This window comes from Xyrauchen texanus, chromosome 14, assembly GCF_025860055.1.
Source record: "Xyrauchen texanus isolate HMW12.3.18 chromosome 14, RBS_HiC_50CHRs, whole genome shotgun sequence".
Taxonomy (NCBI): Eukaryota; Metazoa; Chordata; class Actinopteri; order Cypriniformes; family Catostomidae; genus Xyrauchen; species Xyrauchen texanus.
The window spans coordinates 3,599,911-3,620,701 of NC_068289.1; the positions used below are offsets into that span (position 1 = coordinate 3,599,911).

The window sequence follows — 20,791 nt, forward strand, 5'->3', positions numbered from 1 at the left end:
TTAAACTTCCAATATATTGTCAGTTTATAATGGCCATTTTTTATTAAATCTACTTCACGAAAAGAAAGCATAAATATAGCATTCCCACCTTTAGGCTTTTCCTTACACTCAGTCAAGATGAAAACTGCATATCCTCATGCCAGCAAAACATGTTAATTTTGTTGCTCTTAAAAATATCACTTCAGCCTCTCAACATTTTGTGAAATTATTGTTCCTGCCTAAGATTGTTAATCTTAAAATGCATCCAATGCATATGTGAGGCCGAGTTAGAACTGTTATTTGTACTGGGGAAGGTTCTTTTCCTTCCTCAATTATAGACTGAAAACGTATATTTTTTAGATCTGATATCCATAACTCTAAATGTCATCTGCTGCCAAGGGATGAACAAATGTATTGACCTAATTAGTCTGTATAATTATATAAACTTATGAGAAGAATACCAGGTCATAACAACATTTATGACAAACAAAAAAGATAGGTCTATGTCTCGTTATCAGGTTCAAACACACTATTAAATATTTCAGGTTTATCTTTGCATGAGAATGCAACAATTAGTTAACTGACTTGTTAAAACACAGCAATCAAACATCTTCAAAAATAATACTAAACATTTTCAACATGTAAGTGTTCCTAACGCAGTAGTTAAAACCATTGCTTAGTTTTCAATTTAGCTAAAGTGTTTTAAGTTGATTCTTGATTGAAGACGAGTTTGCGCTGTGATCACATGTGCACACGGCGCAGCTCCTCCCAGTACTCTCCAATGCCCTTTGACAGTGCTTCCTCTGCCAGACTCCGGCACTCATTTGGGGTAAAGCCCACCAGGGCTGTACCCTTTATGGCCACACCATGGAGACCAGATATCTCTGCAACCCGTGCTGTGATTAATGAGGCAGGAGCATGGCAGAAGTTTTGCCCTCCAATGGTGAAACTTGGCCAGGGTTCCTCACCATTAGTTAAAGATGGAGAAGCACCCTGAATGCTCTCCACATTGCAAGCGATCTCCACAGCACCTTCATGGTGCAGGGCCAGGACCTGAACTCCAGGGACACCGTCAGCGCTGGTCTCACGAATGGCTGCTGCCACACCCTGGCCCAGAGCCAGATCCTGAGTATCGATGGTCACATTGCAGTTCATTACATAGGGGCTGGCGCCAACACCTACAGAGGGCAAACTTGCTATGTACTTTGGTTTGTTTCAAACACATTTTTTTATAGTGATGCTAAACCATATGACGCAATAGGACAAGTGGGCTGTGTTATTATAGTAAATAAATCGCAAGCATGATGTTTCATTTTTGTTCTGTATTGTCTGATTGCAGCTTAAAAAAAATGAACCTGTAATGCCGAATCTCCTGATGGGCTGTGGACCTACATCCGGCTGTATAGCTGACATATCAAAGGTCTTTCTGAACCAGCCAACTTCTTTTCTCCTCTGAGCCAGTCCTCGATGCTGTGGAGAATCTGCCCAACCAAACAAAAAGGCACTGCTTCCTGCCACTCGTTCTGTCAGAGCCGTGGCTAATGCTAAATAAAAATTAAAACATCAACTTCAAGGTGCATATCGATGAGAACAATATCACATTCATATTTGAATGTTAAAAAAAATAACTAAATTAAAATATGCTAGAAATAAACAATAACTCATAGCACAATCTCCACCACTCACTGTTTTTGATTAGGTTGTTAAGCTTACTATATTGCACTAGTGTACTATATTGTATAAGAAGACTGGGCCTATATTGTCCCAGTTTTTCTGAGCAGACATTCAAATTCCTTGTGTGTGCATGGCCACATACCCCGGGCCTCTTTACCACAATCCTCCAGGCCCACCTCCTCCCCAAGTGGGTAAAGAGGCACCAGATCCACTGCACCCATACATGGGTGAATGCCCTCATGGGCACTCATGTTAATCAGAGAGCATGCATTTTCACAAGCTGACAATACAGCCTCCCCTGAAATTGAAAATGACAAAAAAGAATGACCTCTTTTGGACTGTTAATCACAAAGAAATTGCACTCAGCAACAAAACAGGTATTAAACATGCCTGGAAGGATATGCAGAGAACTCACTTATTAGGTCGATGCTTGCAACAATAGTGATGACAGAGCGGTTGTAGTCAAAATCTTTAAAGATGTTCAGCACAGTGACGCCCTCACGCTTTCTTCCTTATAACGGAAAAATCAGGACAGTTGTCAACTTAAAGGTGCACTCAGTCATTTTAATCCTCATTAAAAAAGTTTTAAACAGAGATTAATAGTAATTTTGAAACATATGTATAAAATCATGTGCACTCGCTTGAGATGAAGACTCCAGTTATTTCTGTAACCTTATAAAAGCGGTTTTATTCTGCATGGAAGAGGGTTCCCTCATGGGGGCTGCCATGTTAGAATCACATGACGAGTTAATCCCAGTAACTGCACTCTTATTGGACACTTTCACTCATGGATTCAATTAATCATGGCTGACTGTGAATAGTGAATTTCTGCATTGGCATTGGAATCTGCAAACTATAGAGCTGTACATCTGTGATGTCAATTTGTAGGCAAACCCTGAAGGATAACTTGCCATGGGGTTTTCTCAGGATTTACCTGTGGACTTTTGTAATGGGAGTTTTGGATTACCAAATTAAATAAGATCTGTGGTAAACATTTCTTGAAGATACTTCAAGTCTAATCTAATTACACACAGTCATAGCTCAAATGTGAATTTTGAAGCAGCTGTGTTTTTAAATGTAGCCTATGTTGCCATCAAGTTGCTAAATAAGGATTACAGCTACCACAAGTATGTGAGTGAACATGCCTGACGAAGCGGAAACTGTTTCCGTTTAGATACTTTTTATTTTAAAACACAATGGTTTCAAAGTACACGTTTGGTGTCCGATTCTGTCTAATTTATGTTGTGGAACAAAACATCCACTTATCGTCAAGTAATGTTTACCACAGACCTTATTTTCCTCAGACATCCAAAACTGTGATTATAAAACCATTGCAAAATCCAGAGGGAATCCATGGCTAGAAAATGCTAATTCTCTTCTGGGTTCTTGGAGTTCTAAGCTATGAACCAAACCAACCAGCTCCAGGGTGAATCACGACATTACAAACTTTGATTTGAAGCTAAAAAATATTTGAAAACAAGACAGAAAGAGAAAGGTACAACACTGTGTTCTCACCATCTTTCACAAGGGTATGAACTGCAATCCCATGAAGCATTGCAAAAAACAATCAAATAAAATAGCTGGAAATGCATTTTAGCTTTACTGCAAAACATTCCCATATATATGTAGTTTGAGGGTTTTGTAGAGAGACAAAATCGGTTGCATAATTCAGTGTTTCATGGAAGTGGATGGTTGCTGCTGGACTTGTTTGGTGGGCTTTGTTGGCCTACTCTGATGGACCATGGGTAGTGTAGTTGTTCACCAGGAATTCCACTTTTAAATAATGAAGTTGAAATAATACGGACTGATGTCTTCAACAAAGGCATATACCAATGATGAACAACCTCAGAGTTCACGGTAGGTCTCTCTTTAAAGGCTTTTAAGTTATAGTTAAAAATAAATTTGTCCATGGGAAAAATGAAGAGGATTTTTACACTCCATTACATATGGATGGTGATGATGCATCCATGCCCCTATGTGTCAGTGGAAGTCAAAGACAACTACTGGCCAGAACAACAAACAAAAATTAGTAAGTGCACCATTAATGCAATGAAATATATTACTTTTATCCAAAGTGCCTTAATGTATCAGTGTGTAGTGACCATTTTGAAAGAATATAATGATATATTAAACCATGATTGCATTCAAAGTTGATAGCTTCAAACCATGCGTGCATTAATAGTGACTTGTTGGAGGTCTTTCGTACCGTGTTTGTCGGTGATGGCTGATCTGGCCACTGTCTCCACCAGATCTCTTCTTCTAGCCTCTGAGATGTTCAGGAGACACGCAACCAGCCGCCGTCCGATAGCAGAGCAGGACATCCCTCGAGAGACAGTATGACAAAACACTTTTAGACTTATTTTGTTGTTGTTGAGGTTTTTTTTTTCGCTACAAAGGTGCAAGATTGTATAATGGCATTTTTGTTCAATTGTTACCCAAGTTGACCTGTTTAACAGTATGTGGACAATGGACTGTTCAAGGGTCCAAATATTATCGTACTCGCACTAAAACGAGGCGCCGTGCTTAAAAGTTCCAATATTTTCACCAAACTAACTGGCTTGCAATCACAGACATTATACATATTTATCATACTTGCTTTTCATGCACAACCCAGTTATTCAAAGTCGTGAAATTCCAGCACATGCTCCCAGATGTTCCCGCCCCCTGAAGTTTGGTAAAAGTTCATGAGGATATATTAAACATGAGTGTGCGGAACTAACCACAGTAGTGTTTTTGTTCATGCAGTCAGTGCGCATGCGTCACGAGTCAGCAGCAGCGTTGCGCTTGAAGTTCACAAATGGGTCTGAACTATGCGCATGCGCATCACTCAGTTGCGTCGTGAACAGGTCGCTCCGGTAAAGCGCCACTTGGCGGCGTAGAATAAACAGGAAAGATATAGACCATGAATATTTTATTATCAAGAATCGTTCGAGTAATCTTTATTGCCAGGTTTAACGGCCGCTAGCGCGAGCACTAGAATAACCTGAACGCAGGATAGTGGTTTAATTCATGAGCCGTTTCTCTGTTCTCTGGTTTTGCAGTAATGGTTTCGAGCCTCATGCTTTAGATCGTCTTGTATTTGGCCATTAGTGGCTTGATAATCTCTGGCCGCATTAGCGAGGAAGATGAGCGCTACGGCGGGGCTGTGCGTTCCCGGGACATCATGCGCGAGTCCCGCTGATGCGTCCGGGCTGCTACGCCTGACTTCAGTACCTGGTTATGACCAAACACGCGTGAATGATGTGTTGCTATTAACACCCCTCACTGGAACCCAGAAAGGATGTAACAACGAGTACGAGAATTTGAGGAATGGCAATGCTCACGTAGTCTTCTTTCCCGGGGACATTCAGGTAAATTCATGACATCAACACTGAAGCTGTCTCGATGGTACCACATACATCAGTAAATATTATTCCATATTATTACATGCACACTGTCTTAACAATTATGCGTTAACAAAGCTCTATGTTGTGTCAATTAGGGCCTGTTGCGCGTCATATTGCAACTGTGGGCAGCAATATGTGCCAAGACCCCATGTAATTTACCTTTTGGTTTATGCAGCAAAGCAATTTGATACAGATTAGCTTCAATTGCAACTAATCTGGATCTCTATATTTAGTTGTTCATCAGAGGCATTGAACAACAGGCCCACAGCAATGTGTTAAGGAGGCCATACTGCAGAATAACCTGGGTTGTTGTTGAGCAGGAGCACTGATGTCACATTACTACAGGGTTCCTTAAGACACTGTAGTAGACGTCTCATGAAAACCCCACTGTGATTATCTCATCATGTCTTTAGATAGGATCAGGTGTGTTCATTAAATATGCAGTGGCTCCAAATAGTGTGTGGACACTTTTGGGCACCTTAAAGGTATAGTACACCCAACCCAACATGTAAAATTCTCTCATTATTTACTCACCCTCATGCCATCCCAGATGTGTAAGACGTACCTTCTTCAGCAGAACACAAAGATAGATATTTAAAAGTATATTTCAGCTCTATAGGTCCGGACAATGCAAGTGAATGGGGTCCAATATTTTGTAGGCGCAAAAAAGCACAATAAGGCTTCCATATGACTCCAGTGTGTCCAAGCGACCCAATCGGTTTTGGGTGAGAATATTTTCACTGTACACCTTGCCATTGCAGTGTCTGGCCACAATCATGATTTCAAGCTCAATTACACTTCCTAGTGCTTGGCGCAGTGTGCTAGATGTCTTTATAGGAAGTGCGATCAAGCTTGAAATCATGATCGCCAAGGAGACTACTGATGTCAAGATTTATAGTTATATTTTGGTCCGTTTTTACCCAAAACCGATTGGATTTCTACTGAAGACATGGATTAAATCACTGGAGCCTTATGGATAGCTTTTATGCTGCCTTTATGTGCTTTTTAGAGCTTTACATTTTGGAGCCCATTCACTTGTATTGTATGTACCTGCAGAGCTGAAATATTCTTCTAAAAATCTTTGTGTTCTGGAGAAGAGAGAAAGTCTTACATATCTGGGATGGCATGAGGGTTAGTAAATGATGACAGAATTTTCATTTTTGGATGAACCGTCCCTTTAAATAATGTTCTCTTCCTATAAGCACTTCATTAACTTTCTGCATTCACTTGAAAATATTACCATGTTTTTATATCACTTTCTTATTCTCGCCCAATATCCAGAACTTCCAGCAGGAAATGGCCCTCCAGCCTGATGCTGCCCCATGGCAGTCCTGGAATCTGGAGTGTGTGGCTCTCACCCTGGGCCACCGGTTCCCTGGCTGCCATATCTGGGTCATCCGTGCTTCCAGCATGTACCTGCACAAGTTCAGCTGCTATCAGAACTTTGTAGAGAGCAACTTATTTGGAGCACCAGAACACACTCCAGACTATGGAGCCATTCGCCACCTGAGGGCACTCCTAGGTCACGGCATGGAGAAGGCTGGCCTCCTGAATCCTTTACCCCCTCTTAGTGGTACATCCACTCCTGCCCCTCTCCCTCCTGATTTTACTCTGACCCTAGTGGGCTTCAGTAAGGGATGTGTTGTTCTCAATCAGATAGTGTATGAGCTGGCTGGAGCTCGAGCAGACCCAGAACTGATGCAGTTTCTGGACAGTGTCTCAGATATGTACTGGCTGGACGGAGGGCACCCAGGTGGTAGTGAGACATGGGTGACTGATAAGTGTGCCCTGAGTGAGCTGGCATCTTCTGGGGTGGCTGTCCATGCCCACGTTACTCCTTATGAGGTAAGGGATCCGATGAGGGTATGGGTCGGATGTGAGCACAGGCGCTTTATAAAGACACTAGAGGATCTGGGTGCCCGTCTAAGCCAGAAACTACACTTTGAGGATGAGCCGGCATCCATTGAGAATCACTTCCGGGTGATTCAGGAGTTTTGACTGTTCTCGGTCTATGAAGTCTTAACATGGAATATATTCTTTGCAGAGTAGATGGCTTTTTATTGCACATAGATATCAGTTAGTCAAGCACTTTGAGTCTCCAGGTGTTTGGAGAATAGTTGTATGCTGCCTTCTCATTTTCATGAATAGGTGGAAATATTGAAGCCGAATGACCAAACTTGTCAAACATTTCGCTGCCTAGCAATTATGCCTTATTGTTTGGCTATTGCGTCGAACTATACACTCTTATATAATAGCTTACTTGTTTTACATGACTTGTTCAAATCATACAAACCATCACCTCCGCATGTTATAATGGCTCTTCCCCAGCATTGAAAGGAAAGAAGTTCCTAATTGTTATGTATGGATACTCTTGCAAAGCTTTGTCTTATTTCTTAAGGAGCCTTGCTTCCCTACTAAGACATATTATCTAAGATCAGTACATTTCTTAAAGCTATTTTGATGTAAATATTTTTTGGCATGCAAATCCACTTAAAAGTCAAAAGTCATGTTACTGCCTAAACTGTAGGCTTTAATGAGTATCCAACCAGATATGATAACATTGGTTTATAATCACAAATGTGGGCTATCAGCTAACAGTGTCTCTGATGATCTTCCACTGGAATAGATTGTTTTTGGTTTTTTAATTTATCACATCGGTTGCATTTCCATAATTTCACAATATGTAAATTTGCTTTGTACCTAGAGGACTAATAGATAACTATTCTCTAGGTGGCGCACTTTATCTGTCTTGAATTTCTCACATAAATATGAATATGTGGATTTTGCATGGAAACTCCTCATTGCGATTAATGTACTTCACGCTTCATAGTCATTCCATACGTTTCCATGCTGATGTAAATAAAGTGTTTAAATGTTTTAGTGTTCTGTTTAATAAGAATTATTTACCTTAAATAATGCAATTCAAATGCATGAAATATAACTAACTGCAAGCAGCAATGAGCGCGGTCCAAAGTGAATTGAAAAGGCCGAACATCAAAAGCACAACACAAATGCTATTGTCATCATTGTTCAGAAGCATGGGCGCATGCAGAAAGCTGTTTTGATTTTTCAAATTGCATTTGGTTGTGCTAGTGGTGCGCTAAAACATTTTATAACAAATTCAAATGCTTATTTTGATCAAATTGGGCTGAAATTTTGATCTTCGTTCCCCCTGTTTTAAATACACAGCTTTACTATCCTTGAACTTTGTGAAAGGCTTTAGGTCTACATGTGCTGTACACATTCCTGTGGAAATTGAGCAAAAGGAGTCTCATGGTGCATTGCAGAAATAGAAGTATTTATTATGTGCAGGTGTCAGAGAAAGTCAAAATTGTAGATATTAAGCCCTTTTACAAGTGGACGTGTGCGTGATGTTTGATCACTGAATTTGTTACACTTATTGTCCATAAAATCAGCAACATCAAATCTATATTAAGGGTACTTCACGGCTATATTAGATCGTGTAAATAAACTGAACATCATTTATTCTGATACATATAATTCAAAATACACAGTTTTAATCATCAAATGAAGCATAATTTTTCCCTTATCCACTCTTTAAGACAAGTAGGAAAATGATCTACAAAGTTTATCCCTTAAGTGTCCTTTTGCAAAGTTACAACGTTTGTGAAATGGTAAGCTTTCTGTAAAACCAGTGGCTGCTTTGAAATGCCCTCAAAAGTCTGGCATATTCCCTGTTGAATTACAGCTTTAAATACATCATGGCCCTAACACGTTATTAAGGCAGATTCTCAGGCAGGGAAAAGATTGAAGTTTTCCTTTAAGATGACAGCATACAGTGAGTGCATGACCGTGATGAGAGCCTCTCGTTTTATGACACAATGGCCCTATTATGAGTGCAGGCTGGTGACATAAAGCCTCCAGAACACAAACACCGATGAGCTCTTCACACCTTTAAACAGAGAACAAAAAGCTGAAGGCCTCAACCTCCAAGACTGAACTCTGAAATACTAACATTTCCAGTTCTAACAACCGCTCAGAAAAGCAGTCAACAATATATTCAATAAAAAGAATTAAAAAAAAGTGTTTTTTTTTTGCCTGGCTTGTTTTCAATGCCTTAATGCACACTTTGTGATGTGCAGTGTTGGGTGTAATCCAACTACAAAGTAATTAGTACCTGTAATCTAATCACTTCAGTCCAAAAGTAGTGTAATTACACTTTAAACTCTTATAATCAGATATTTAAGTACATTATAGGGTTATGCTTATTTCTAAATGTATGTAGATATGAATTATGGTCCAGTAATGAGTCATTGTGAAGGAGAAATGTGAGGCGCTTACATTTGAACGGAAATATCATATATTATTTTGAATTTCTTAAGCAGAAAAGTGTTTAAGAATGCAACTTAAATGTAAAGTAATTAGTAATGTGATTACTTTCTCAATGAAGTAATTAGTAATTAATTTTTTTCATTTGTACTGGATTACTATCTTTAAGTAATTTACCCAACACTGTGCATAATTCTTATTCTAATTTGATTTGCATCACAATAAAGGGTTTCGCCTATTCTAGCATTAATTTGCCTTCATTTTATTACAGAATGCATCTACTGTACCTTACTTTCATCATAACCAAACATACTTTACCATCTGAACATCATCCATAAACCAACAAAATCGTCCATGCCCTACATATTCTAAGAGCATAACTATAACATTCAACACTTTGCTTTTGCCTTTATATTTACCACTGTATACAGAATATACTTCATAACTAAATGCATAGCTTTGTGTGTATACAAAGATCTGACATAAAAGTGTGTAGGATCTATATGCATTCCGGTATGTCAAATACAAGAGTGAAAAAATGTATAATACATCCACAGAAATGTGCTGTACTTGTCCTACATGAGATCAAGTGTGAGTGTCCATCTTAAAAAATACAGAAAAACTGCACAGAAAGGCACTCAAGGAACATATACTGGTAAACTGTGCAGTTACAGCTAACCCTGAGAACAAGGCTTGGAATGGACAAGTACTGAAACCTCCATGGTTAATGGCATTAGCTTAATACACCTCTTCAAAAAGGTAGCAAGTCAACAAACCCTGAGTAACCTCAGACAGGAGCATTGAACAATTCAAGAATATGTATCATAGGCTATTTTCTTTACAGCACTCCCAAAGCAATACGCTATTACGCCTGCTGTAGAGACTGCTAGAATGTTGCTTAAGAACAACATTCAGTGCTGAGAGAACACATTTATTACACAGAATGATGGCAGTAAAAAAGATTGATTTTCATTTTAAAAGCAATAGATACACTTGATTTACTAAATTCAATGCTGTTAAAAAAACGTGCTCATATTTTAGTTATAATTCTCATATAATAAGGGCTTTAAGTGCTTTCCTGCATTTCCTTAGTCATTCTCTAGGAGGAAGTTCTGAGTCGAATGCCAACACATATTTGTGTAATCCAGGGTGTGTTGTGCTGAGTCACATTTTTATGTGCCCTCTGATTTTTCAATTCGACAAGAAAGAGGATGTAACACACCCATAAACTCAGGGCACTCCTGTACTGAAGCTTTTTAAATTATTTTGAATTTTGACACAACAACCAAAACAATGGTTGAACATCCCACTGAAACAGAAAAACATTCTATTGTTTACAAGCAGAAAATTTCATTTTAAAATACATTTTGTGCTCTAAATCTCGAGTCAAAGTTTAAAACCATGGAATGTGTACTGTCGGTCTCTTTAAAAACCTTCCCTTATTGTTGCTTGAAGTGGAATAATGGAATTACTGTTGAGATTTGGACCAAGATCCAGAGATAATTAAATAGGTACTGAACAGCATTAAAAAAACAAATTACATATTCAAATTAAACATTTAAAATCAAAATATGACATGAAAAAATACGCAACCCAAATCTTGAAACAGGACAGCAACATAGATATTTAGAATATCACTAGAATAATATGAATATATAATATTACACCAGACTTTGCCCTATTGTGTATCAATAGGGCAAAGTCTGCATCTTTGGTTTGGCCGAAGGATGGTCACAACAGCAGAAGTACAGAAGCATTTTTGCTGGTGCTGTATGGGAGAGTACTCAGGCCAAAAGAAAAGGCACCAAAAATGAGAAATAATGCTTTTCAGTGCAAGTGCAATTCCCTTATGGATCAGCATATGTGTTCACCGTCCCATGTTGCAGACGTATCCTCTTCGAAACGAAACCTCTTGGCGTGTGGAGATTCCTCAATGTTCTCTTTGTCTTCAGGGTCCTCGGGTGGCGCCGACCATTTACCACCGAAACTCCTCTCCCGGGGAGTGCGTGAGGTTACAGGGATCAGATCGGAACCTGTGCAAGGGAGCCACAACCAGGGATGGGTCATGCAGTCTGCTGCACTGGGACGATCCCTGACAAAGGAGAAAATAATTACTATCAAGGACATCGTTGTGAGAGCCTGGGTAGCTCAGCGAGTAAAGACACTGACTACCACTCCTGGAGTCGCAAGTTCGAATCCGGGGCGTGTTGAGTGACTCCAGCCAGGTCTCTTAAGCAAGCAAATTGGCCCGGTTGCTAGCGAGGGTAGAGTCACATGGGGTAACCTCCTCGTCGTAGCTATAATGTGGTTCACTCTCGGTGGGGTGCGTGGCGAGTTGTGCGTGGATGCCGCGGAGAATAGCGTGAAGCCTCCACACCAGCTATGTCTCCACGGTAACACGCTCAACAAGCCACGTGATAAGATGCGCAAATTGACACTCTCAGAGGCAACTGAGATTCGTCCTCCGCCACCAAGATTGAGGTGAGTCTTTACACCACCACGAAGATTTAGAGAGCATTGAGAATTGGGTATTCCAAATTGGTGAGAAAAAAATTAAATAAAAGAAAGAATAAACTATAAAAAAAATAAAAATGCAAAAAAAGGACACCGTTGTAAGATGTGGAAACCAAAGATTAAACTATCACCAATCAAAATGAAAAACTAATTTTGAGAGACAGTATAGATTTAACTCAGTTCAGATGTACTCCCTAGTGTTTCATACATATTGTCTAAACAGTGAAATATTTTTCACTATTATGTCAATGCATGTTAAATGCACATAAAAAGAAAATATGACTATTCACGGACTTCATGTCTTAAATGCTATAACAAATAATAAAACAATATGACCTGAATAAAACCTGATCTGGAAATCTTATCATATGACTAACAATAAAGCTATTTATCAAGGGTTCATAATATGTGCAATACAACAATTGAGGTTATCAAATAAGCTTCACTTCCTCTTACAGTCTTAAATGAGTCGCTCAGACTCAAGGGCAGACTCACTCTGGTGCTTTGACCAACAGTTTCTGGATGAAGTCGACAGCCAGTTCAGAGACCCTGGAGAAGGCCTCACTGCTGTAGTCCACATTCACCTGGGATACGTTTAGGAAGGTCTCCTGTTTATCATCGCCGGCGAAGGGAGACTCTCCTGTCACCAGCATGTAGGCTATCACACCCACGCTCCTAACGTCAATGGACACACAAACACACAGTTTAAAAAGTGACATCATCTTTGGCACAGGAAGATAAAAAGGCAATGACGTATATGATAACAAACATGGAATATCTTTCATTAGAAGTAACTGTTTTGCATGTAGTCAACTTATTCACTTCAAATCGGTTTTGTTATACAACAAAACAATGGTAAAGTGTTGAGGGTGAGGTAATCTTATTTTTGTCTTGGGCTACATAAAGCCTCCAAACATTTTGATGTTGATGTTTTGATGGAGCCATGGCAACAATATTCAAAATAGACTTACCAAAGGTCTGTTGCCGTTGTGATTGGCTCATAGTTTAGGATCTCAGGGGCTGGATAGGATTTAAACAAATACATAATCATCAGCTTTATAGAAGGTGAACTCTTCTGCTGTGATGATGCCCGTAACACGTTTTGAAGATGAATGGGTCACGGCATAAACCTTACCTACATACTCAGGGGTGCCCAGAATTTCTCTGAGTTCTCCAGCTGAACCCAACCTGCGGGCCAGTCCAAAATCAACAATCTTTATATCCCCCAATGGGCTCAGACCGGTGAGGAGAATGTTCTGGGGCTAAAGGGATAAGGAGAGAGAAAAATTATACAATTATGATGAGATAGTTCTACAGAAGAGAGGTATAATCTCTTTAATTTAATCAGAGCCAGAACATAATTAAAGACAAATCCACGGGTTTTAAATTCAGTCGACAGCATTTATGGGAAAATTTTGATTACCACAAAAAACAAATTTGACTCATCCATTCACTTCCGTTTTAAGTACGTCACTGTAACCCAGATTTGTGCTTTTTTTAAACAAAAAGGGGCCAGTCAAATTACATTTTTGTGGTAATCAATATCATGCCACAAATACTGTCGATTGAACTTAACTTGCGTTAAAAAGCGTTAAAAACAGCAGTCTTTCTGACCTTTAAGTCCAGGTGGACCACACTGCTCTGGTGTAGTAGATGAATTCCCTCTAGCGTCTGTCTGATCAGACGAGTGATCTGACCCTCGGGCAGCAGTTCCTCTGACATGCAGTGATCAAATATCTCACCACCCGCCGCACTGATAAAGACATGTAGAATTATTCATAGTAGTGAAATAAGTGTAACAATTCACAACGCGCCCCACATTATAGTGACCACGAGGAGGTTACCCCATGTGACTCTACCCTCCCTAGCAACCGAGACAATTTGGTTGCTTAGGAGACCTGGCTGGAGTCACTCAGCACGCCCTGGATTCGAACTTGCGACTCCAGGAGTGGTAGTCAGACTCTTTACTCGCTGATCTACCCAGGCCACCTTAGTACTGAAATCATTAAGAATGAGCAACAATCATTAGTTGGTGTATCTCAACTCAACACTTACTATTCTAGCAGTAAAACGATCTCATGATCGGTCTCATACACAGCGTGAAGGTTCACCACACGAGGGTTGTTCTTTGCTGCCTCTAAAACAGCGATCTCATGAACGACCTCAGCTCTGCAGTCACGACCTCGTCGCCGCTTCTTGATGAACTTTGCAGCCAAGACTTTCCCTGTGGACTTTTCCACACACCTCTTCACTACTGCAAACTTCCCCCTAAGGGAGACAAAGAGAGAGGAAAAAGAGGTAGAGAAAGAAGGACAGAGAGATGGTCATGAGTAGTGGTTGACTGATATGGGTTTTTTAATGGCCGATGCCGATATCCAGAGCACAGGGTGGCCGATATATCACACTATTTAATAAAGTAAATAAAAACATAAAATTGGTATTAAATAAATAAAAACGTATGTAGCACTATATTTACACAATTTCACACAAAACTAAAAAATATTGTATTTTAAATGGTAGATGGCATTTTCTTCAGATTTCAATTTAGTCATTACATTTTAGAAATGTATTTGCACATGAAGAAATTGTTCATATATTAGTTAGGAAGAAGGAAATAACACAGTACACACAATAGTCCAGCAACCACGGATGGCATGTCCATATTAGCAATCGCATGTTTTAAGGAAGATATTAGAGCGCTCGACGGGACGAAAACGCTGGTTCAGGAATAACATCTTATCTGTAGGATATCTGCATATTTGCAAATGGTAAATAATAGAAGTTATATTGATATTTGCCTTTTATCATTAGAAAATAGAGTTAAAAGTGACAGGGAACTGCTGAAGAGAGGCTGACAGAATACGTGCTTAGAGGTAAATGAATGAGCGCTCCAAAGTTGGTTTATTACATCTGTTTAAATGAGATATGCCATATCTGCAGACGTATGTGATATTAGTTTTATTGATATTTGTCTTTATCATTAGACAAGACAGTTAAAAGTTACAGGGAACTGTTGAGGAGAGAGAGGGAGAATGAAGCAGGTGAACACTAACATTATGAGCTCAAATTCGTCTGCCGTGGCTCTGATATGCGGACCATTTAAATGAGACTCTGTTGCACACCGGTCTATTATTGTAGTAACACGATGGTACGTAACAACAAAACGAACTGTGACTGGTTGTTTACATGTCTCAGTCCCTTCACATGCAAGCAGGCGATTTTCAGCACCCTGAATCGGACAAAAGGGTAAATTTATCGGCCGATGCCGATAATTAAAAAAAGTTGCTATATATCGTTGACCACTAGTCATGACTGTGACGGAGACAAATGTGACAATAGGGAATTTTGAGGAATAAAATGCGTATTTATACAACTGTTGGTTCTAGTCCTTGAATTTAATTGGCCAGGTGGCATGCCAAGAGTGCTGATATTCAGAATAACAGCACTGTGATGCTTCACTATTTGTATCACTTCGCTTCTGTGTTCACTGCTTTCCAAATAGTGGTGGGGATTGTGATTAATCGTTCATTTTGATTTTGTTCATTAATTTGTTCAGAGGCCATTCCTGCAGATTATGTGGCAACAAATGAGTGAATTTTATGTTATGAGTGAGTTATCATTTACTCACCCTCAGGCCATTCCAGATGTGTATGACTTGCTTTGTTCTGCTGAACTCAAATTAAGATTTTTAGAAGAATAGCTCAGCTCTGTAGGTCCATACAATGGGGGTGCATTGTGACCAGAAATTTGAAGCTCTAAAAATCACATAAAGGTACCATACACGTAAACTATACGACTCCAGTATTTAATATAAAGCATGTCTTCTGAAGTGATCCAATCTATTTTGGGGAGAACATATACAAATATAACTCCTTTTTAACTATACATTTTCATTATCACTTTCACTTTCAGACTGTGAAAGAAAGTGAAAGTGGAGATTTATAATAAAAAAGGATTTAAATTTTGATCTGTTTCTCACTCAAAGCAATCATATCGCTTTAGAAGACATTCATTTAACCACTGGAGTCCTGCGGATTACATTTATGTTGACTTTTTGTGCTTTTTGAAGCGTCAAAGTTCTGGCCACAATTAACTTGCATTGTGAGGACCTACAGAGCTGAAATATTCTTCTGAAAATCTTCGTTTGTATTTGCAGAAGATAGAAAGTCATACACATCTGGGATTTCTTGTTCACAAAAATAAAAGTGAACATGGGTGATTCATTCAAAAACACAAATTAATTTACATGGGAAATATCACTGATTCAAAACCAGACTTTGAGAGTTGTGCTTGACTCTTGGCAGAGAAAAAGATTAATTGAATTAACTGGTCAATTATGTCTTATGTCTGAAATATACGTTTTCAAATGTTATTTACTTTTAATTGAATTGTTTTATAAAAGCAATATCACACTCCCAATCGTGTTGTTGTGCTGATATTCATAACAACGGCACCCTTGCTCCTATAATATTGATTTACTTTCATTGCTAATATCTGGGTTTTGAAATGCTTTCAATGAACGGAGATGTCACAGATTGTGCAAACACTCGGTCACACTGATCAGTTCTCTCATTCACACAAAAGCTGTATGAATGAGAGAACTGAATGAGTCAAAATGAGTCAGATCCTTTAAAATCCACTAGATGTTTTATGTTAGGTAAGATGATTCATGCGGGCCAACGTTTTCTATCATTTAGGGCATGGTTAAATTAAGCCACACTTCAAAATGTTTTAATCTATTTCAAAGAAAGATTGAAAACCGTTGCCAAATGCAAGTGGAAAATGTCCGTAGTTAACGTGATTAGCTACACCTGTGGTTACTCTACTTCATCACTTCATAAACTCAACCTCACAATTCTTTGGCCTGACTTCTGTCTGTATTTGTCACCTTGTCTACCAAACAACATCTGTTGTTTGATGCTCATATGCTCATCTGGATCCTGGAAGCAATTCAGTCAAATGAACCAATGAATTTCCATGACTTTTCCAGTCATTTATGACTACTGGACAAGACTTTTTGAACATTTTAAATACATTCCCCTCACAAAAGAGCAATTTATAGACAATAAAATACTTTTTAACTGAGCATAGCCACAGACAAATTGTAATTACAATTTTAGGGTTTTTCCTGCATTACCCTTTTTTTCCCTGCATTGACGGAATTCAATTGGGACTCAATCCACTTATCGCGGCAAAGACCACAAAACTAACGCAACCAATTTGAACTTTACGGAGACGTTTTTAACTTTAAAGCACTATGGAGGGAGTCCTGTCATGCGCCAAATGGTTTTTAAAGTACACGTCATCACCCTTACTCAAATGTATTATTAAAAAATAATAAACAAATAATATTTTGGTTGCATTTGAGGTTGCAATTTAATTGATTGTGTAAAACAGGCGCATAATATTGGAATATCGATTGCAGGGCCCTCAATCAAATAAAAATCGTATCTTGGCAGACTTTGAAGTATCGGCAAATATCGGATCAAAGGCCAAGAGAATCGATAGAAGATCAAAAAGTGATGAAAAGTATGATTTACACCCCAACTTATTGATCCGAGAGGTCAATGGAGAATGGCCAGACTGGTTTGAGCTGACAGAAAGTCTATGGTAACTCAGATAACCACTCTGTACAATTGTAGTGAACAGAATAGCATCTACGAATGCACAACACGTCAAACCTTGAGGCGGATGGGCTACAACACCAGAAGATCAATTCAGGCACTTTAATAGGACCGTAGTGGTCCAAATAAAGCGCTCGGAGTGTAAGTATGTCAAAAATGTATTAACTGGCTATTATATAATAAACTAACTTTGCGCATGCGGCCATGTAAATCAGCCACCATTGAAGACCATTTCTGACCCACAAAAAACCCTGCAATATACTTATTCTATGTGAATATAATTTTATCTAAATTTCCAAAATGTATTAATGATTTTATCAACTAAAAATTCCTGATATGCCCATATTCCATGATCTTGGCAATGACCCTTTGTAAATCCAAGCTTACTTGGCCAATAAATTCGGATTTAAGACGAAACTGCTCTACTATTTTAACAACTTTGCTAGTATTGCTGCTTTCGCATGAAAGCACGTCACGTGGAACAATTCACACACATTTTATGGCTCTTGTTTCACAGAACTGCACCCTCCTCACATAGAAACATACAAAAATATCTTCATACTTGTGGGTTAAATGCTGTAAGTGAACCGTGAAATAATTTCCTGTTAATCAACACGGCCTTTAGTGTACAAAGCATGCTTATGGCTGTATGCAAATGGTGTTAGAGGCACAAGGTGAGAAAAAAAAGTGGAAGAGACAAATGTCAATTCCCCTTTCTCAGTATTCAAAGTACAATCTACAACACAGCACAAACTGAATCTGGTTCTCACATGGGTTTCCTTCCTGCAAGCTCCAAAGCCTTGCTATAAAGATTTAGCAATGACACACACACACACACACATACAAACAGAAACACACTCATATTAGTCACAGTCCACTGAGCAAGGCCGTTCTAATCCTGAATAGCTAGGACGGACTCCATTAACCAGATAAATACTGGCTTTATGAGGCAGCCTTCACTCTCAGGCCACAAGACATGTTTATATCATGTTCCTGTTGCAAAATGTACATATACGGCCATGAGAATGGCCATGAATCAAATGCATTCATCCTATAGGTTAGTGGTTCTCAGGGGTCTTACATGGGTCACAGGTCTGCTCCAATAGGGTCGTGGAAAGCAAGCAAAAACAGTTTTAAATGCAAACTAACCATATGATTGTGAATAAGATAGCAAAATAATAAGGCTTAAATGGAAGGAGAAAATGCTTCCCATATCTATTGCTTGAGATGTGCGTTCAGTCAGCCTTTATAGTTTGTTTTGGTGCAAATTCATCTGTCACTTGGTAACATGGCTAATATACTAATACAATATTCGGCCCAATGTTTGTTTAATGTGTTAAGCTGGTACATCACACTTTTGTTGATGTTTTACCATTAATAAAAAGTATAACTCTTCTGAGCCTGCTATGTAAAAGTAATGCTTTTAAATATTTTTGGTTCTACGCAGTTCAGTGTGATATTCATAAAATAAAATGATTTTATTTTTGTATTATAAACAATGTTGAAATAAAAAACTATTAAGAACCTGCAAATCATCATCTGAAAACAAAACACCTTCCCTCACTGCTTATTTTAAAGACATACTTACAGTTGTCATGAAATTAAATAATATGTATACCAAAGATCAAGTGTGTTAAATCAGCAGGATAGGACATTAGATAAATATAGGATATACACTTCTGCAAAATTGTATCAGACAATTCCAAGAAAGTGATAGAACAGCTTTTTAACTTTTTTTCAGCAGCTTTTACAACATACAAACTAGTATTCACATGGCTTTAGTAAATACTGTTGTTCATCAACACACATGAAAACACAATGGAATCCTCAAATGAACCATTTAAAGACTAAAACACATCATTGAACACACAGATTGAGTAATAATGAGTATTATGACTATTGCACACCTGCCCAGCTCATTGCTCATGTCAAACACAGCGTCCAGAGGATCCGTGTGGATCTGAGTGTGGATCTCTGACAGCAGAACCGTGGATCCACTGCGACTGTCCAACCTCCTCCGGGCCATCATCACCAGTACACTCCAACCGGCCAGTATCCAGTGAACTGTGTTGACTGGTTGTTATCACTTAACAAGCACACAGCTCATGTTCAGACTCGCCACCAGGAAGAAGAAAAAAAACACCCACTACCGACCACTTAACGTGATGAATTCGCCGTTAACGGTGAAAGAGTTAAAAATAAATAATGAAGGTCGCTGTTCTTTACTATTCTGTATAAAGTAAACAAAGCCGCTTCACTGGAGTAGCTTTAGTGGAGTTTGTTGTTTGTACACGATAACAGATGCTAGTCTCCTGCAGCTAGCACAGCTTAGCTCGCGTTGCCCTCAAAGAATCCGCTAAAACTCTCCGATTAAACTCTGTCCTTCACATTCAGACAAATTATAATTTTGTTCTTTGCGGTTCCTTTCCACGGACGACAAAATCAAAACACTAAAATTCGGAGCGGACACTCTTCCTGTTCCCAAGAGATTAACAACTGTAGTTCAATTTAGAAACTACATGGAAAGTCCAAAGGCAGGGTAAACATTAATCTAGTTACTGCGTTTCGATGCGAGTCGAATTCGGTAAATTTGCGGATTCGTAGATTCGGCTCTTGTCAGCCGCCGGTTCTTCAATTTCAAATTCAGCTCGTATGCCAGCACTAGAAGCGGGGCGGTACGTCACCACCATCGTCATCAAAATCGGTATATCATCATCATAAGCTGCAGACCAGACCTCTTGTTCTTAAGGCACAGAAGAGATAGATAGATAGATAGATAGATAGATAGATAGATAGATAGATAGATAGATAGATAGATAGATAGATAGATAGATAGATAGATAGATAGATAGATAGATAGATAGAGAGATAGATAGATAGATAGATAGATAGATAGATAGATAGATAGATAGATAGATAGATAGATAGATAGATATAGAGATAGATAGATAGACAGACAGACCTCTTGTTCTTATGAAACTGAAGATAGATAGATAGATAGATAGATAGATAGATAGATAGATAGATAGATAGATAGATAGATAGATAGATAGATAGATAGATAGATAGATAGATAGACAGACACAGACCTCTTGTTCTTATGAAACTGAAGATAGATAGATAGATAGATAGATAGATAGATAGATAGATAGATAGATAGATAGATAGATAGATAGATAGATAGATAGATATAGAGATAGATATAGAGATAGATAGACAGACAGACAGACCTCTTGTTCTTATGAAACTGAAGATAGATAGATAGATAGATAGATAGATAGATAGATAGATAGATAGATAGATAGATAGATAGATAGATAGATA

At 38.7% G+C, this 20,791-nt stretch overlaps 3 protein-coding genes across 4 annotated transcripts; 1 reads left to right on the forward strand and 2 right to left on the reverse strand.

The window, feature by feature from the left end:
* Positions 1-703: 703 nt before the first annotated feature.
* ftcdnl1 (formiminotransferase cyclodeaminase N-terminal like 1) lies at positions 704-4,389 on the reverse strand. Of its 2 annotated transcripts, none has more exons than XM_052142251.1 (6): positions 4,246-4,389; positions 3,860-3,976; positions 2,069-2,164; positions 1,796-1,951; positions 1,335-1,523; positions 704-1,157 (listed from the first exon to the last, which is right to left on the reverse strand). In XM_052142251.1, the coding sequence occupies exons 2-6, from the start codon at positions 3,972-3,974 to the stop codon at positions 721-723; spliced, it is 993 nt and encodes a 330-aa protein (XP_051998211.1). In that variant the 5' UTR covers positions 3,975-3,976; positions 4,246-4,389; the 3' UTR covers positions 704-720. The 2 variants fall into 2 exon arrangements, with proteins under 2 accessions (XP_051998211.1, XP_051998212.1); XM_052142252.1 differs by having other exon boundaries at positions 4,374-4,383.
* A 35-nt stretch (positions 4,390-4,424) lies between these two features.
* On the forward strand, positions 4,425-7,916 carry LOC127654807 (mitochondrial protein C2orf69 homolog). The gene is made up of 2 exons (XM_052142254.1): positions 4,425-5,003; positions 6,321-7,916. Exons 1-2 carry the CDS (start codon positions 4,779-4,781, stop codon positions 7,035-7,037), a joined length of 942 nt encoding a protein of 313 aa, XP_051998214.1. The 5' UTR covers positions 4,425-4,778; the 3' UTR covers positions 7,038-7,916.
* Positions 7,917-8,048: 132 nt separating this feature from the next.
* On the reverse strand, positions 8,049-20,120 carry LOC127654805 (serine/threonine-protein kinase 17B-like). Its single transcript, XM_052142250.1, has 7 exons — positions 19,375-20,120; positions 13,899-14,111; positions 13,458-13,596; positions 12,979-13,105; positions 12,815-12,863; positions 12,339-12,518; positions 8,049-11,421 (listed from the first exon to the last, which is right to left on the reverse strand). Exons 1-7 carry the CDS (start codon positions 19,494-19,496, stop codon positions 11,184-11,186), a joined length of 1,068 nt encoding a protein of 355 aa, XP_051998210.1. The 5' UTR covers positions 19,497-20,120; the 3' UTR covers positions 8,049-11,183.
* Positions 20,121-20,791: the final 671 nt, after the last annotated feature.

Bases quoted from the DNA above. Each gene is read 5' to 3' on its own strand.
- ftcdnl1 (XM_052142251.1), bottom strand. From the start codon at position 3,974: ATGTCCTGCTCTGCTATCGGACGGCGGCTGGTTGCGTGTCTCCTGAAC. The intron at 2,165-3,859 runs GTACGAAAGACC...TTCCGTTATAAG, and splicing joins AGCCATCACCGACAAACACG to GAAGAAAGCGTGAGGGCGTC. The intron at 1,952-2,068 runs GTGAGTTCTCTG...TTTCAATTTCAG, and splicing joins TGCAAGCATCGACCTAATAA to GGGAGGCTGTATTGTCAGCT.
- LOC127654807 (XM_052142254.1), top strand. From the start codon at position 4,779: ATGAGCGCTACGGCGGGGCTGTGCGTTCCCGGGACATCATGCGCGAGT. The intron at 5,004-6,320 runs GTAAATTCATGA...CCCAATATCCAG, and splicing joins TCTTTCCCGGGGACATTCAG to AACTTCCAGCAGGAAATGGC.
- LOC127654805 (XM_052142250.1), bottom strand. From the start codon at position 19,496: ATGATGGCCCGGAGGAGGTTGGACAGTCGCAGTGGATCCACGGTTCTG. The intron at 12,864-12,978 runs GTAAGGTTTATG...AATCCTATCCAG, and splicing joins GGGCACCCCTGAGTATGTAG to CCCCTGAGATCCTAAACTAT. The intron at 11,422-12,338 runs GTGAGTCTGCCC...CTCCTTTGTCAG, and splicing joins CTGTTGGTCAAAGCACCAGA to GGATCGTCCCAGTGCAGCAG.